At 36.7% G+C, this 19484-nt stretch overlaps 1 protein-coding gene across 1 annotated transcript in view; it reads left to right on the top strand.

Moving 5' to 3' along the window:
• The window catches only part of PCSK5 (proprotein convertase subtilisin/kexin type 5), a 248905-nt gene that overhangs the window by 12486 nt on the left and 216935 nt on the right, over nucleotides 1–19484 (top strand). The window contains exon 2 of the mRNA XM_085313604.1: nucleotides 12034–12138. Within this exon, the coding sequence (XP_085169730.1) occupies nucleotides 12034–12138 (105 nt within the window). The remainder of the gene's footprint in view (nucleotides 1–12033; nucleotides 12139–19484) is intronic.

The raw sequence follows: 19484 nt of genomic DNA, 5'->3' as shown, positions 1-19484 counted from the left end.
TCAAACAACCAAGCTCCATCCTGCATGGGGAGCAGTATTACTACCAGCTGGAAGTATAAAGGAGTTGGTGCAGATGTCTGAGCAGTGATATCTGAGCTCAGATTATCTTTGCTTGTAAAGAAAAACATTTCGTTCACAAGACGTCCATAGAGAGTCTCTGAAGTTTAGCCTAGCGAAGCATTCTCTTGAAGTTGGTAACAGTCTCAATAATCTTTCAAAATGAGTTTTAGAAATGCAATTACTAGTACTGTGATAATATCAGGGAATCTTAACAGACTGATGCATTGCAGCAATGTCACAAATGAGAGCTTCAGCCACACCAATATTATGTGTTGATGCTGTTTTCATTTCTCTTCTTGGAAGATTCCCCTTAGCTCCACTGTAAGCCAAATAGCTTTCTTTTGGGGGGTCTAAAGCATATTAGTGTGGTCTTATTCATACCTATTTGAAGGACAAGGTCATTTCCAGAGCACATACACTTCACAATATCTGGCGTTTCTTTGGGGTACAGACACTTGCCCGTCTTTATATCACTCTTGTTACACCCTTCTGTCTATGCAGTCAAGAGATCCCTTTGCTTCAGTACTGATCAGCGCAGGGAAGTCAGAATATGACTCAGGATTTAACAGACTCCTCCTTATAGTTCTTAGCCCAACTGACAAATCGCAAAGCCATCACCTGGGCAAATTAATAGTTAGAAATAAACAGAGTGATGCTTTCTAAAAGAGTTAACCACTCCATGATGTGAGTAACTCTGGGCTGTGTTGGCAAGGGTAACTAAACACATCTCATTAATGAATGATTCTAGCATTGCAACATGGATGCTATTTTATAATTGAAAAACACTTCCATCTTGTGAAATTTGAATAATTTCCATTTCTTGACTGGGAATTAGGAATATTAATCTGAAACATTTAACTGCACAGTGAGCAAATCCTAGTGGTGGCTGGAATCTCTGGTGATCTCTTAATCTTTTTGACCTTGTAGGACCAATGCAGTGTGAAAACAGATGTTTTAAAATGGAAATGCTAATCCATTTATATAGAAGAATACCAAATTTTATTCAATTCATAGCTAGCATTTCACCTGACCAGCTTTTCTTTGTTTAAGTATTTAGATAACAATATATTAAACAAATATGTAGCAGAAACATTTCTCTTTTCTCCAAGAAAATGTGGTTTCAGGTATGCAGCTGAACATTCATTCAGTCCTCAAGATTTTGTTCTCCAAACAAGAAGGCAGCTGAGGAATATTCTTTAAATGTGTGAAATGGACATTGTATGCAAGCTTTGACCTGGATTTTATCATTACTTTTAATAACTTTAGCTATTTAACATTGAACTGCGATTGACTATCTGTTCTCCTTGTCTTTTCTGTGAAGGCTGGAGTAATTTTGATGCTGATACAAAAAATGTAGGCATTAGAACAGTAATTTACTATCAAATGCAAGTGGTGTTCTTGATTGAGGTCTGGATTAAGCACTTTGTATGAAGCACTTTGCTGAGTGCTTGTTGCAGCTCGCATTAATGACAGTGGAAGAATCTCCCTGATTCTAGTGAAAACTGAATTGAACCTTAATAGCTCTTCTGGCACTACTGAAGCTGGCAGTGCTGGAGAGAGACCTATGTATATCTGAATTAATAAGATTTTTTTTCTGTTGTGACCATATATAGCCACTTTAATTTGAAGCTTACTCAACTATGCCTAAAATTAACCATACCTTGCTTTGCTGTGATCTTTTTCTTTTCTCCTCACTAAACATTAGTTACGATGATTTTAACTTTCTCACTAGGTTTGAACGCTACTTAATACAATGAATTTTTAGGAGTAGGAGAGGAGTTGACCTTGCTTAGTTGCTTGTTTTTTTCTTTACACTTACCTGCAGATCCTATCAAACAGAGATATTATTTTTTCCACATTAAGAAATTACTGAACTTCAGTTACTCTCTGTAGCATCATCTTCGGAAACTGTTACTTTTATGAATAGTTTTTGCTCAAGTTGCTCTATCAAAACCATGGGATTACTTGCGGGAGTGGAGATTGCTTATGTAAATAATGGTTACCGCCAAACCTCACTTTTACCTAAATAATACTAACTTTTGTACAGCTCTAGCACTGATCAGATAAGATAGGTGAATATATCAGCATCATGACTGCTTCTGGAAAAGTTTTCTCTTTATACATATTCAGTTAAGCCTGCTGTACAGTGTTAAATCTTCAGACTTTGACACAGTACAAAGTTGAAGAGGTATGTAGTAGGTTCACCATAAAGGAACGCTGGATTTAGTACCTCCACACGCTGTGTAGATGAACTTAGCTCAGTCCTAGATATTCCCATGAGTCATTTCTTTATTACTCTTCAGTAAATTATATTGGTGATAGAGAAGGAAATTACTTAAATCAAGTCTCATGTGAAAGTCAGTTAAATGAAAACATTGTACTTACTATGACGAATAAGAGCTGAATTCAGATTTGTAAGACAAAGTACAGTGTGAAAAGGTTTATTGCTGGCAATATAAATGTTCGCTGGAAACAGTAGGACTACTGTAGGTCACTGCATTAGCCGTTTTGAATGTTATAAACTCTCCTGCTATTAATGCGCTTAAGAGTTTTATATTGATGTTTAAATAACTGGATAGAGATCTAACTTGGTGCCCAGTTCTTAAATCTTTTACTTGTACAAATGTTCCCGTTAGATTTGATTTCCTTTGATTTATGCCTCTTAAATTCCATTAGTTTCAACAGAGTTATTTCTGATTTATGGTTCTGTAAATGAGAAGAGACTTCATCCCAGGGGGACTGGGCAAATGTTTACAAGTTTTAGGACAGGGACCAGGGCTATTAAACATTTCATGATCAAGATTTAAACGGAAATGAACATGAACTTTCCTTCTTGTGAAAGTTTCCTCATAGTAGTTTGTTAAAAGATAAAACCTGTTTCTTAACTATGTATTACACTGTTTGCATGATTGAATTAACAGTGTCAGAAACTTGTCAAGCCACAATCTTCTACCATATTATAATCAGATATCAGAGTACACGTGTGGAAAAAAAGTAATGCTCGCAGATTGGAGTAGCTATTAATATATTGAATATATGGTTTTGCTTGCTGCTTAAATAAACATTCACAGTACAGTATGTATATCCATGTTGTCTTACTGTCATTTTGTCATTTGTTCAGTAATGTAACATGAAATAGGATTGAGAGTCAACAAAGTAGTGACAAAGCTCACTTCAGGTAGTTCAGTACATCATTTAGATGTTTTACATTGCAGAACAGTGGGTTAGTAAATGGGGAAAAGATTTTAGAATGAAAGGACAATTTGGTGGGTTACTTAAAATGTTAAAGGTATTTTTCCTATCTGGTACCTTCATTATGGGAGCTGTTTACATTATGGGAGCTGTTTACTGAAGCAAACATTACCACATTACTCGACAAAATCTTCACAGATACAAATAGTGTTTGATATGGGTTGAGCTTGAATGGATGATGCTGTAATACTGTGTTGAAGACACTTGAAATGCTGGAGAGAGAAAGTTTTTTCATAGAGCAGGAAATAAAGACATTGTTTAATGCACTTGTTCAGTACTTAAAGCAATAAGGTGGTGACTCACAGGACTTCACAAAAAGGGACATGAACTATTAGTTTACATTGCACTGCTTTGTTTTGAAAAGAAACAATGGGAAGGATTAATAGGAAAGAAGGCAGTAATTGATTTCCTTTTGAGGATTTCATGAAATGTTTAGTGTTGCCCTGGGACTGAAAACCCCTGATCACAGGTTGCTGAGCAACCTTGCATTGCTTTATTTGACATGGACATGAACTTGCCAGTTGCTCCAATGCCTCCTCAGGCAAAACTCTCCTTGGCAAAGGGGTTACAGTTATGCAGGTCCTTAGTTGTACTTGGATTGTGAAATTTCACATAATGGATGTGGAAATGACTTTATTCCTATCTCCCCCCTCCCCCCCCCCGCCCAACCCATTTAAATTAATACATTTGTTGGTAGATCAAACCTGCACTTCATAGGAAGACCTCACAAAGAAAAGATGTTGCATCTGTGTTCATTAATTTTTATTTTCTTACTTGAGCATTGTCCTTAAGGTGAGAACCTGTTTGTTAGTTGAAGAAAGGAAGCAGATGAAACTGTTCCTTACCAACTTTAAAAGAATGGATTTAGATACTATGGTCAGATTTCTTTCAATTTAGAGCATTTCAGTAATCAACATAGGGTCCAGATATATTACACTTCTCAATTTTTATCCGTTCTTAACTGCACTGAGAATGTATTTTTATGTCCTCATCTCTAGGGAAGTGGTACTGTGTAGCAAAGATGATGTTCAGAGGATAGCAGTAGGCAATACAGTTCAGACTCAAGGAGAGCTCTCAGCTCCTACCTTCCCCTGGTGACTGCAGCCCATGCTTGTTCACCAAGCTGCAGCTGGGAGAAGGTGAACTGCAGGCTCAGGCCCTACTTTTCTTGCTGTTTTTCAAGGAAATACATATTTACCAGGATCTTGTATGGCCTGCGGTGGTTAAGGCACCATTCTCTTCACTGCTCATATGTGTTAAGACTCAGACATTTCCACCTGGTCTTTATTTAGGTAACTTTCTCTTGGCTTTACTGAACTGTTGGTGTCTTCAGGATTTGTCTTTGGCCTTGAAGATGCATTTTTTTCTTATCCTGAGAGAAATAGCATTGTTCGCAATTAAATATAATCAAGTGAGTAAATATTTTTATTTTAAAGAAAATCAGCTAACCTCTCTCTCTTCTCAAAACTTGATTAGTAAGGCAGAAAGGTCTTTATTCCAGAATTTACAATTTAAATGAATATATAATCCCCAAAAGCTGCCACAGTCCTCTTTGGAAGGGTTGTTCATCCTGTTTAGTAGGGTAGATTAAATGAATAATTCTTAGTGTAATTAAGTACATATTAGAATAAAGCTATTGATACAATTATAGTTTATTTCTTTTTAATATCTGAACCTATTTTATAAATTTCTTTTGTTTCCTGAGAACTGTGACCTGTTTCCTGAATAAATACTTTCCTGTTCTTGCAAAGATACTTCTAAAACAGTTACATGAACGCCTCTGTATTGAGGGTCAAAACATTATTCTTTTTGATGAAACAAAACATTTTATGTCTCTCTCTCTTTGGTTTTCAGGTTTCTTCTCTTTTTTCGTGTAATTCCAAATGTTGAGTTTGGTTACCAAGAGAACACTGAAGTACTAGAATCCCCTAAAGGAGAATGGGAGAATTTCTAACTACAGATTTGAATTCTGCATTTAAATTCAGCTTCTCCTTTAAATTAAATTTTAGTTTTAGTTTAGAATTGAGACTAAATGCACTTAGACTGTATTCTGGAACAGAAGCCTTTGAAAAGAAAATTTATTAGTATAGTTACAGAGATAATTCAGAATAGAACATACAAACTCCTGTAAAAAATTTCCATTGTAAATTTAAGTATTCTTTTTATGTTTTTTTTATCTTATCTATTCACTTAATTTAGCTGCAGTTGTATTTTCCTGAGAATTTTAAAGCTTCCTAATATATGCATTAAGATACAAATTCTCACTGAAATTTACTGACTCCAAAAAAGATATCTCAGCCTTCATACTGATTTAGAAAGATACCAAGAATTAAAATTGACCGTAGGGTCTTGTTACTTTTTTTTTGTTCTGAAAACCACAGCACATGAAAAGTTAAAAGGCTGGAGAGTTTATTTTGAGTTTTCCATTGAAACACTTAATGTACTATATTATTTTAAAGCAAAATGCAGCCAAATTTAGGTAGCAGTAGTAACATCTTATCTGAAAGCATGTAATGCAGAACTACTTTATGTTGATGGTTCTTTTACTCATTTTAGAAATAAGCTGGTTTCAAAAACCAAATTGTACTTCTGTAGTTCAAGGTAAGTGCCCAGACAAAATTTCTCCATGAAAGTAGCTGAAACAGTGGAAAATTACCAAAGCATACAAAAGAAGTTAGTAGTGGCATATTTTAATTCAATAAGGTGATACATATTTTTTTTTCCTCATTTAAACAGGGAGTGGGAATTCAAAGAGTAAAGTGTTAGCATATTAATTCCTAGAGTGTGATGAGGTATACAGGCTGATTTATATGGAGATTGTGATGTTTCTCTTGTAATAGACAGGCGGTTTAATTTATCTGGCTAGTTTGGGTTTTTGTTTGCTTCTAATATGTGTGTGGTTCAGAAGGGACTCTCCTTTTCTGTATTAGCAGCTGGCTGAACTCTTTTGTCTCCCAGACCAAGGATTTAAGGAATGGAGCAAGAACTCTGTATTACAGCATAGCTTTTCTACTAGTTGATGGCCATTAGCTTCTCACTTTATCTGGAATTTACAAACTCGGAAAAAAGGTTGCAAAAAAGTGTAAGGAATGGTACTGAGTGGAGCATTTGAGGTCAAGTCTAGCATGTTCAGTGTCGTTGTTCAGAAATGGCAACTCCGCAATGCATTGCGGAAATATCTGTTCTCTGTAAAGCAAACCTGAAAAGAAAGAACATGAGAGGAGCACAGATATGAATTGCCAGCTGAGGTTCTGCCTACCTTCAACACACATGGAGATATTTGCACAGCTTGAACATCTAATTTGCATTAGCTGATTTGGGCTTAGAATAGAATGGAAAAAGTGGCTTATATGGGCATTTCAACATAGTTTGAAATCAAGCTTTTAAAGCAGCCTGGGTTGAGTTTGAGGTGATATTCATATCCAAATTGCCTTAGTTTCACTGCTGCTTTGGATTCTTTTAGTTAACTGAGTTTGGGCACATTGAAAGTGCAGGATTTTTTTTTTTTTCCAGTAGATGTTCCTTTAATGTACTGATTTAGAGCTTTTATAAAACAAAGACTAATTATCAATATTTCCTTCCTTTAGACTAGTCATCAGAGTAGTATTATCTTGGAGTTGCAGTTCAAGATAAGATCACAGTGTTCAGGAGTGCTAGCAGTTTCTAAATTTTTCTATGCTATCTGTCTGCAGTACTCCAAGAAGCTGTTTTAACTCAGTACAGGATGCCATAGGATATTAGCCCCAAAGGGGACCAGCATAGTGTTTAAATATTTGGATAGAAGGCTACTGGAATTTTAGGTTGAGTAAGTTCCTGAGGGCCTGTACTTCTCCGTCCTAAGTATTTCATTTACTTGTCTATGCAAAAACACTAAATTGACCAAAACTGAAAGCAGGGCACTCCTTTGCCTCACTGCAGTGTGCTCTGTGTAAGCAAACCTTATTTCTTTTGTATGACATGTAGTAAGGCTTTGTGACCCCTAAATGCTGAGCTCAGAACCCTGATTTTAAGACATTTAATGCTTCCTGAGCCTGTAGGGACTGAGAAGGCAGAAAGGGCAGTAATTTTCTGTAGCATCCTTGAGCCTGTTTTCACCTCTGGGTAATGATAATGGCATGGGCCAGCATAGATCAAGTGAAGAACTGTGGCCACACTTCCTTCATGTTCATTATAGAGCAGCGTGCATCAGAAGAACATAAGCAGAATTTTAAATTGTGGGATTATTTGGTTGCATCAGAAATAAAAATGCTTTGTGATACCAGATCAGCTTCACTGGCATTTGATTTAGGAGAGAAAGTTCCCATAATCTCGACATATTCTGTTTCAAAATTTTCACACTGAAACATTTTCATTTTTATTTTGAAACATCATATCGCATGTACTTTGTATCATGTGACAGTTTGAAATACAGTTGAGGTATTTTTGTCAAAATGAGATGATGAAAGTAATCCTAATAAATGTTCTTCTTCTCTCCATCTTCTTACTATTCTTTTCTGTAAAGAATTTTTACACTTCAGAGATTTGTCCCAAATCTGAAAGAAGTGAAAAATCGGATCTTCAACCCCTTGTAAGATATACTTCTGTACCCAATTATAGTGATCTATGTTCCAAGTCTGCACGGGGGTAACAGATCTGTACTTCTTGTCCTTTTCTAGCACTTTGTTGAGTTTAGAACTAGTAAAGAACTGGACCTGATCTTCCTTCCTTCCCCAATCCAAATTGGACCAAAGTCGTTAAAGACAGAAGGAACAGAGACCTTAATGGTACATCTGCCAATTTGATAACATGCTGCTTTCCACTGAGCTCACTGGGAAGAAGTGTATTTCACAGCCAAATGTCTAGGTAATTCCTCTGTTCAAAAAATAGAAACATTCTATTCAAATAATGGAACAGAAGTGTTTTAGTTAATTTGTTAGATAAGAAACTGGTGGGAAAACATCTCTCGAGCTGCTTCCCATTAGCAAGTGCTTGAACAGCTTCCTTGCTCATGTTCAGTGACATAAAAATTTCAGCTGTGGTTTCAGAGTATATTTAGGTCAGTCTAATGGTCATATGTGGATATTTAAGGCAACTTTAGCATTTATATTTCCTTGCAGAGTTTATGAGGACAGTCATAGATGAAGATAGATAAATTCGTTCAGTCATTATATCCCAGACCATCTCAATAATGTCTCAGACTACAAATCTGCATAATGAAGAATTATATTCCAAGGACCAAGCTTAGAAAGTTTGGCTCGTGTTTCATGGTTAATATCTTTAAAATTAGCTCATTTTCTAAACCTTAAAAATAAAGGAAAATCTAGTAAATATAAAATAAATGTATATACGTGCATGTTTTGCTTTTCTGGCATTCCACTGCAATGTTGTTGGATTATTTCTGTAAGTTATTTTATTCTTGATTAAACAGTGTATAGTATTACTTAAATTTATGTATTTATTTGTTTTAAATTTTCAGTGACGAAGATTGCTTCCAGAGAGAATAAATCCCTTCCCCTCCCCCTCACTTGCTTTTGGCCAGGCAATTCCTCAGGAATGTTTCTCCATCTCTTTTTAAAGAAATCATGTCTTCCAGGTCAAAAAGAAGATTACAAAGATTTCCCGAGGATAAAACAGCTAAATTATCATCAGTCTCTAAGGTGGTTAGATCTGCAGTTTGGTATTTCTGTCTTTGCATTGCTTTCCCTCTGAGAGTGCCTCCAAGAGCTGGTAGTTAAAAGTATAAAAAACAATTTAACAAGAACATCCATAATGATAAGTTTTACTGTGCTATATTTCCATGATTTAACTATTCTCCAAGTGGTCCAAGGATTTGGCAGGTCTAAGTAAATTCCCATTAAGGGAAAAGAAGGCAATAAAATTTTTAATAATACTGGTGTTACCTTACTGTGAGAGGCACTGGGAGTTAGTGAATATGAATTAAATTCCATTTAAAAGATTTGGGATCCTTTAATTTCCCTGGCAGTTATGAAGTAAAGCTGTAGCTATCACCATTTTTATTAATTATTATTAATAGTTATTATTATTTTAAAACTGATGGTGCCTGGAAGATGTAGTGTTACAATTACCACCCTTAATTCTAAGGACTTAATTCTGTCTCCTGAGTGTAAGGTCTCAGAGGGAGCACAACCATCAAGCATTACAGAGCCTCAGGGTTTTCCCCTTTGATTAGAAGGTGTAGATAGCATGCAGCTCCCTGCCTGTGTGGGAAAGCCTTGGGGCTAAAATGTACCCAGGGCTGTTTCCTGCCACTCCGTTCCCTTGCTGCTGAACAGTGGGACCTGTGGGAGTGCAATAAAGCTTTCCTCAAAATCTGCTGGCTTGGATACCTTTAAAGGATGTTTCTTTTATGCAGTTCAGTGTGGTTACAGGTGTTGAGCTCTCTGTTAAAATGTGTGTTTGTATGCACACACACACACACAGCAGTAGGTCTCTAATTCACCCTAATGACAGCAGTGGTCATAAAAGCCTAACCTCTGCAGAGTGTTCTGGTGTGGTGGATATGCACACTACTGTCTTTTAGGACTTACAAACTAGAAGTGACCTCACTTGCCAGTTGTTTAGCACGGCAGCCCGGTTCGAGACTGCCCTTGAGCCCATACAACTCCTGGGAAGAAACGGCTTGTGCACCTTTATCTCAGGGCAGCGTTTCTGTCATCCATGTTATGCTAACCTGGGGGACAAATTTCGAGGATTACTATAAATAGTAATGTTTTGTAAGAAGTGCAACATTGTCCTGATATTTAGTGACATCCATCCAGGTTGTTAAACTCCCAGAATAAACTCTGATTAATCCAGTTACTAGTAATGCAAAAACATGACTGCATACAGTAATGTCGCAAAATTCCCTTTGGGCTGGCTAAATCAGCACCTAAACAGCTTGTTTTTCTGGCTTTCCTCATAGACATATATATTTTTTGATTTTTATTTATTTATTTGCTGGGAGTGCATTTGAAAAATGTTTTTCCATTGAAAAATGGGAAACAGGTTCATCTGTGGGACAGATTCACACTACTTCCTTCTGGATGGCCTCACAGAGAGAAGGCAGGCTGAAGATCCATATTACAGTGTTGATGTGCTTCATTTAGGCTTAGTCAAATTAATTTCTGTTTCACTTACGGAAGACTGTCCTGGTTGGAAAAAAGTTTTGGTTTTGACATAAACTATATATAAGTCACTCTTCCTGAAATGGAGCTATCAATAGGTCTTTTTAGTTGTACTAATTGAGATGAGTATCTTAAGTCCTGGTGAAGTTTTCCCCTTTAGAATCATAGAATTGGTAAGGTGGGAAGGGACCTCTGAAGATCATCTAGTCCAACCCTCAGATGTGTGGCCTGTATGGGGATCGAACCCATGACTTTGGCATTATTAGCACCATGCTCTAACCAATTGAGCTATGGTGAACTAATTTAAACTGAGGATTTTTTTTCCAAAATATTTTCCCTCATTCCTCACTTCACTTCATGTTTTTAAACTTTAAGATAAAATATTCAAGTATTCCAATAATTTTCTATCAATATTTCATCTTAGGCTATTCTGATATTTTCTCAAGATTTGTGTTTTTAATAGTCAGAAAGGAGATTCCACAGTGGCCTATTTAAGTTTTTCTTTGAACCTTTAACATTAAAAAGTCAGGTTTCCTACATGTGTATTTTTATAGATACAAATTCAGAATATAGGATCTTTGAGTTTAGAACTTTTCAGTATTGCTTCTACCTCTTTGGTGATTTCATCTAGAATTATTTTCAAAACCAAATCTATTTTCTGAGATCACTTTGAGATACAACTTGAAATAACAGTAAGTTCAAGTGGCCCTCTTTTGCTCATCATTAAGGAAACTTAAACTGAATTATTAAGTGTCTTAAAAGATCTAGAAGGCCTTTAGAAGGCCAAATTCCAAATGGCTTGGGATGACATTTTCGCAAAAGACAAGGAGGCTGAATATTTGTTTATGTGTGAAAGTAAAGTTTTACGTGATGAATATTTAGGTATTAACAACACCAGAAGGGGAAATTTCATTGTCAAATTGTGAAGACTTAGTTTTAAAATTTATGTTGCTACTGTGTACTGATGGGGTGTATAGAAAGTATTTTTACTGTGCTTTTGGAATTTGCAGTTTGGTATGGATTGAATTTTTACTTCTAGTAAGTTATTATACTGCAAAGTTAGCATTTCCGTCTTTCTTTCTTCTTTCTTGCCCACCTTCTGTGGAAAGAGAAACCTGTTCTTGATGAATAATCTGATGCTGATGCTGTGGATATCTTTTTTTTATATGTAAGTTAATTAATATAAATAACTGAATCCAGTGCACTTTATAGTACCTTTCCTTAAGCAAACCTGGTGAAATGCTTTTTAATAACAATATAGCCATTTGATGTTTTTTATACTTGTCATTTGAGGACACTTGTGGTATAGATTCATATAGAATTACTTAAAATACTGCATATAAATTAAACATTAAAAAGGTAGATACAGACAGACTAAGCAACTCAATTATAGTCTTTGGTTATGTAGTTACTGCCTCGAGGACACTCCATCCATTTCATATCGTATGTCCTTCTTTTGAAAGATGATCACTGGGTTCAAGTAACATTTCACCACAGCAGGAAATTGCATAATTTATAGACCTTTAAAAATGAAAGCCAGAAAACTGCTTTTCATAAATTAAGTTTCCTTCTCTCCTTTTTTTTTTTTTTTTTTTTTTTTTTTTTTCTCCTCCTACAGATTGGAACACTGAAGGATTACTACCACTTCTACCATAGCAAAACAATTAAAAGGTCAGTTCTCTCAAGTAGAGGTACCCACAGCTTCATTTCAATGGAACCAAAGGTAAGAAAATCCACCTACGTGTCTGAGACAAAAACCTTTGCATTTTTTATATGAAATATCATGCCAGGAGACATTCACCTGAAGCCATATAGTATTACAAGAACAGACATACTACCTGTTTGCTAAGGTTCTGCTTCCCATTAAAACGAAGCAAAGACAATACCATGCTATTAAATGTGTGTATGTGTTTTAGAACGTAAGGTCCAGTGTTATTCATGAAGTAGCAGTTTGGGAATTTTATTAACGGACTGATAGCTGTGCTTCTCTAAAAATCAAAACTGTGGTATTGATGAGCATTACCTTCTGCAAATCAACCAGCTTCTGGAATGAAAATGAGCAATGATATACTGTTCACTGTTCATATGAAGGTTTCTCTCTCTCTCTCTCTTTTTTTTTTTTTTTCCTGGCCTTAAAGTGTGTGAAGGATTAAAGTAGGAATATTCTTTTCCATAATCTTTTTGGCAGTTCCTATTGATCTTAATTTTAAGAAACCTCTCTCTGTTTGAACAATGGTGTCATACTGTCAGATTGTATATGATATAGTATTTAACTGGTAACACAATTTAATTACTGATATATAGTTGGCATAATATTGTCCTGTAGCTTTTGTTTTAATCCTTTATTCCTTAAATTTTCTTAAGCCCTAAAACACACTTTTGTCTTAATCCTTTAACTTCATTGATTTATACCTTCATCCCTGACTCAGAATTGGATTTTTTGTGGTTCTCTTTCAGAAAGTGAGTTTGAAGAAGGTTCTTTTAGCTTTTTGAATGCTGCTCAAGCAACTCCCTCCCCCACCAAAAAAACACAACCCCCCAGAGTTTTTCACTAGTTAAAACAGGGTCAGTCCTTTTTTAGTCATTGAACTATAACTGTTGTTTGTGAAGGATTTATGCTATCTTAAAACTTGACGAGGATTTAAGAAAAGTGTAAGTTACCAGAGAAGGACAATGAGAAGTGCAAGGGCTTCTTGCAAACTAAGCATCCTAGAGGAATACTGAAGGATACAGGAACACTTCTGTCATCTGGAATACCTCATTTAGGGCTGAAGTGCCTTCTGAGGAAGGGACAGGGTGGGGAAGTGCACGCAGAGCAATTTCCCCCCTGTGTAGATAGGGCTAAGCTGCCAAGATGTGTAGGGACCTCTGCAGCTTGGTTGAGCGGGATGTTTGAATGATTTACGTGCAAATGGCCAGGGTCCAAACCTCTTCTCCTACAAATACTCAGACCTGCTATTTGCATACCCAGCACTTCACTGGGAGTAGGTGATGCTGCAAAGGAAGGGAAGGCAATCACGTTTGCCTTGGTACGTGCAGTTTCCCATATACAACGAGGCTGTGAAGTGATTTGAAAACAGGTGCATGAGCTGACAGGCACATAACACCATAAATGAGCCTGTTAGGCCCACCTGCTGTATACCCCTTCTGCATCTCTGGCAGACAGCCAAAGTCATGAGAGGCCGAGCACAGCAGAAAATCGGGGATGTGACTGGTTTCCCAGGGCTTTCCACTTTATGCTATTTAGGTCTTGTCTCAGCGTGGGAATCACATCACTGAATTTCTGGACTGTTGTTAGTTATCGCTTTAATACTCAGTCGCTCTAGTAAGGGTTGTGCAAGGTACTCCAGCCTGTTAATGATTCTGTACTGAAAGAGAAGCCAAAAGTCTTCACTCCTTGGTCTGGAGAAGGTGCCTGTGATTGACTTGGTGATTGCTCCTTTGACTCTGGGCTAGGAAACTCCTGAGTGGCTGGAGACATGTTAAAGTATGGATATCAGTATTTGTAGACTAATGGCCACGTTTTCCTCAGCGTGTATGACACTGAAGAATTAGTATATTTAAGCAGACTTTCAGTTTAATTCTCTTGTGTAAGCTAGACTTTTAAAAACAAAAGGTTTAATCTTAAAAAAGGCACATTGCATGGCCGTGAGAGTTTTAAAGGACTAGTACTATATACTACTGTATTTATAAGTGTCACTGTATCTAATGCCAATATTTGCAGCAGATTAGATGGCATGTGTATTTGTGAACAAGGGAACATAAGGTTTGTGTACTTTCCAAATCATTTAATGATGGTTTATTTAATGCTTAAAAGCCTCTTCTGTTTAATATGTGCGCCTAATTACTGTGATCTGTGATAGCTTCAGATATGGATTGCTAGTTTGTTCTTAATTTTATAAAATTTTAAATAACGGTGTTTTCATTGAGTGGAAGTTCATTAGGTAAATACTCTCTACGTAATGGAGAAAGCATTTTGAGATCTGGCATTTCTGAACTACTTGTGTGGACAATTTCACTGTGTGGATTTAAAAAGAAAGATATGTATAGGTAATTGAATTGCTTTGAAGATCTTTGTCTTGATTTTTTTTTTTCTAGAAGTGGCTCTTCACATGATTTTAAACAACATGAATTGGCCCAACAGGGAATATAAACTGCAGATGTGTTACACATTTTTACAATTGTTTCAGTAGTAGATGAATATTTGCTTTTAAGTGATACAGGATATGCACTGTGACATAATTTTGTCCATTATTATCCACATCCGTGTCTCGCAGCTTTGGAGGTGGCCATTTAGAAATGGATTAAGTAGCTTCAAGAGATGCAGAAGTCCAAGTGAGGTTATAGTGTCCTTAACATATTTTGTCATCTAAAAAATTTCAGATGTAGCTTTCTCCACAACATTTTTTCTAGTCTTGTATGTGGTTACGTGATGTTTCCAGTGTTAACAGAAAAACAAAGACAAGAGAGGTTTGTGGATTTGAAGCAGAGATCAGTGCCGCATGTCAAAGCAGTATTGAATGAAATCTGTGGTTGGCAAAGACATTACATGAGTTTCTGAACTTTCCAGGTAATGTGTTTGTGGGTGGCTGTTGACAGGAGTTGGTGAAAATCCCATACCACAAATTATGAGCCTTTCTTTATTTTATTTTATTTTGATGGTGCTACTATGTGTAAGAAAATGGGAGCAGAAACAAAAAGCAAGTGGTAAGATGGACAGAGTCAGTGCATGTCAAATACCATGCAGCTCTAATTCAGCTAACGAATAGCTGAGTTTCTTTCTGATAGGCCCTCCATTAAAATCAGACTGACAGAGCATTTCCAGAGGTGGAAATAAAGCACTCGCTGCACCTCTGGGTTTGCCTTGGGGACGAAATGAAGAGACATGAAGTGGAAAGAATTGTCAAGTACAAGTGTGATCTCACTATGTTAATCAACATTTACATCAACAGAAAGCATAAGGAAAATTGGGTGGAGCTTTTCTATCACTGAAGAGATTACAGTTTCAATGATATATTGTAAATGAAGCCTGTACTCAAGGCAATGACACATATAAGTTAAATGGACAGTACAGATGAGAAAGTTGTATTTTCATACAAGGTACAGTTGCATAAAATGGGGAGTTTGTAGTAAGGGGCTATGACAATGAATTTGTGACTCTTGTAGTGAAAAATGTTCGACAGAATCAAATAGCATAAATGGCAAAGCAATAATCCCAGAAGAATGCAATTGTTAAGTTAATATAATGTAGCTCTCAGATTGATAATATATTTAAAATAATGTACATACAAGCTAAAGTATGTTCTGTTTTCCTTATGAGGTCCCAGTGCTTTGCATCACAAGAGAGATCTTAAGAAGAAATGTGGCCTATAGCAGTGCTGCTAAATGTGAAATTAATAATTCAAGTTCCTGTGAACTCTTGCATTTACTAATGGGGAAAACTTTTTGCAGCATTAGTGTGTGTTTATCAGTTGGAACTATGATGCCATGTTACTTTTTTTTTTTAAAAAAAAAAATTCCTTTCAGATAGGTTTATTTGGGGCTTGAACTCCTAATTCAAATCAGCTTCGCTCATCTTTTAGAAACTGAAAAATTTCCGGTCTCACATCTATTAAAATCAGCAGTAAAACAACCTGATTTCAGCAAGATACCCTACTTGAGCAGGATTTTGCTAAGATTTCATGTTGTTGCCACAGAGTCAAAATACCTGGGGGAAGCATTGCTCCAGACAGACATTTACATTTTCCCCATCCTTATCTAACCATGCATAGACCAGGCCTATATGCCTAGCACATACAAGCCATTAGTACCATGTATACAGCAAGAGTCTCACCACTGCTGTGATATACTGAACAGAGCTGGTACTAACAACACACAAAATCATAACAAAATACCTTTGAGGAGACAAAACCAAATGCTCAAGACTGTCTCCAGAGGAAAGGAAAGTAATACCGGAAGCCCATTCATAATATTATTAGGACATTGTGGATGTTTATGAGAGGGCAGAAGGAAGATGAACAGTAACAACTACAAGTAAACATTTCATTATGTTGCTATGTGGCAGTGGTTATACCAGTTAATGTTGCTAAGTAATATCCTGGCTTGATATGGGAGGTAGCTGGCTAAAGAGTAGGGAAAAGGATAGATTTCACCACAAGGTGATGGTCTTGCTTTGGCAAGGAATATGCCACTACTTGTGCAGTTTGCCTTTGGAGGCAGAGAATGTGTTCTATCACCCAAGATCAGAATGCTYATTGCAAGTAAAGAGGAAAACATGCTAAGAAAACACGTCAAGACTACATCAAGGAGTATTTGCCAGTTATTTCCCAGTTTAGCTGTGCCATGGCTGGAGTATGAGGCTGAGTTAAGGAGAAAATAAAACTTCAGCCAATTTGGGGAGTTTAGGAGGCGCAAAACTCAGCAGGAATGAAGAATTTTATTACAGTACTAAAACCCTAGGTTTTTAAGAGAAGTGTTTTGAGCTTAAAGGTTAGAGAAATTCTGATGAGAATGCTCTTGTGGGAAAGCCAGTATTTTGTATTGGCGATAGTAAGTGTTAAGTTGTTAACCTTATTGGTGAACAAAAGGATTTTGTTAGCTAAATAGAATAACAGAACTGTTAAATCTTGGGATGAGATGAGTTACTGATGTTTGCCTGGGTAACCATAACCTGTACTAGCATGCAGAGGACAAAAAATCAGTAAAAGTTCATAACACCGTAATGGCAACTGCCACGCTATTTTCTTTTCAGAGTTTGACCAAAGAGTCTAAGTTATGAAGTAATGAAATATTTACCGCCATAGACCTTTTATTTAATTGCCTCTGAAATCTTTTACGCAAACAATCCTTCCTTCTTTAGCTCTATCAAGATCAGGAATCAGACTTGCTATTTTTAAGAAGCCTGTTGCTGGGTGAGTTAGAACATGAACTGAATCACAGTGAGAGAGGGCGCAGCAATGTTTCACTTCAGTACCTGCCTCTGGTGTGTTAAACGCAGTTTGATATAAACGTGGGTAAATAGTTACACACTTAAGATCTTGTTTTAGGGCCTCTGGAGATACAAAGCTGCTGTTCTTGATGCTGTAAAGGTTGTACAGGATACTTGATTTTTTTTGTTTTATGAGTGATTGAGATCTGCACTTATGGGGTTGACCAGTACATTAGTCCTAACTTAAACCAAGTTCTACCTCAGCAAAAATCCCTGAAAAGCCTGCGTTCCTTGAGCAGAAATGAAGAATGATTTTACCATGCTGAGGCAGCATGACAGCACCAGCCTTACTTTTGGTGCTGGCCCARTGTGGTTTAATTTGTCAACAGATATGACAATATACCTAGACTTAAAGGAGAAACCATAGTGATAAACTAAAGTGAGCAGAGCAAAATGGAGTGAAATTGCAGCCATATTTTCTAGCAAGCTTCTCTAAGTCTGCATCAGCACRATATCTGAAACACTTGAGAAGATAGGATGAAACATCTCTCTAGTCATCTTAGGAAGAAGCAACCTAAAAAGTTGGTGTTCTTTTCCCGTACATGGAACAGTGTTCTGCCTACAGATGATAGAAAATCAGCTCAAAATTGAATGCTTGTGTGACAGCAACCTGGAGATGAAAGGCTTAATCCAGAATATATTCACACATTATCTTGTGAATATACAGTGTACATGGCCCTCCCCTTGTAGTGGCCAAATCCAAAGCTCCTGTAACAGGACATAGCTGTTCCAATAAATCTTGTCATATAATGGCAGTTTCTCTTCATTTATCTACAATGCATAGAAATAGTTTAAAAAGTTAATCATAACACTGTTGGGACTGAGGTTTATTTATGAAGAACAAAAAGTTTGTTAACACCTAATTCTGTTAGTGCTTTTAGGATAGCTGACTTTTCTATGGTGCTTAAAGAGAAGACCCTCAGAAGTAATCATCGAAGCTACTTACTAGAATTACCATTTGATGTTTTTCTACTAGAAGCAGAAAAATGGCCAGTAGGAACTCAGTCTACAATTTTAGAAATGAAAATGTCCACTATCAGAGAACATGGAAGTGCTTCTTAACAGAAATTATCATGTTTGGTCTCTTAAACTTATATTTGTTTCATCATAATTATCTCAGTTATTAGCACCTACCTCAGAGTCATTTTGTCCTCTATATTGTTAATTGCTTGTGCATTAAAAAGAAATATTAAGTTTTAGAAAATTGTTATTTTCTGTTTGCCAGGTCATTTTACAGAACTGCTTTGCAATGACAATCTCACTGTTAACTGTTGTGTGAGAATTGGAGATTAATCTAGAAATTGTAGCTGGCTCACTTCCTAAGTAGCGTAGCAAATGTTTTGAGGAATCAAAAAAGAAACTATTTAGCAGGATTGCATTGTTGCCCTTACAGTGATTTTCTTAAGCTGGTAGCGAGATGGACAGGCAAAGGGAAAGGTTACAGGGTGGCAAGGAGTTGGGCTGAGCTTTTAACCAGTAGCAGACTGTGAAAAAYGGCAGTGCCTCCCCCTTTTTATCAAGTTACCGCAACATCACAGAAGCCCAGCATCAGAGCAGGTGGCAAACATCACATTCTAGCAAGTAACAGAATTTTTGGGGGGATTGTGGTGGAACTGCTGGATCCTGATGAGTATCTTTGAACTTTGCTATCAGGGAGAAAGGCAGTGACTGACCCTAAAAAGACAGGTGATGGCTCAGCCATCTCTAACAAAAGCAGCCCAAATCTTTTGAGATAAATATATTTAAAATGAAGCAGATCACTTGGACCAGCAGACTTTGATGTGTCTGAAGCCTTCTGGCTGAAGAGAGAATGAATCAAAAGATAGTAGATACATGCTATGGCCTGGGGCTTTGCAAGGGATTATGCCCTTGAAAAAAATCGGAAGTAACGCATCCTGAATATTGCTAAGTAACATATAACTTGAACATAAGTCCTACTGACTTCAAAAAACTAGCCAAATTAGCAAAAAAATTTTCCTCAGAGCTGTTTAAAAACACATGATTTTCTTTTGAGGAGTTGTTTTCTGACCTCTCTGCGCTTTGTGAATATGGGGCTCATGCCATCTGAGCTCCTTGGTTTT

The sequence above is a fragment of the Rhea americana genome, unplaced genomic scaffold (genome assembly GCF_003343005.1).
Source record: "Rhea americana isolate MKP2758 unplaced genomic scaffold, rheAme1 scaffold_11, whole genome shotgun sequence".
NCBI lineage: Eukaryota > Metazoa > Chordata > Aves > Rheiformes > Rheidae > Rhea > Rhea americana.
Note: the sequence above shows the minus strand (reverse complement) of the source record. Positions and strands in the feature narration are given on the sequence as shown.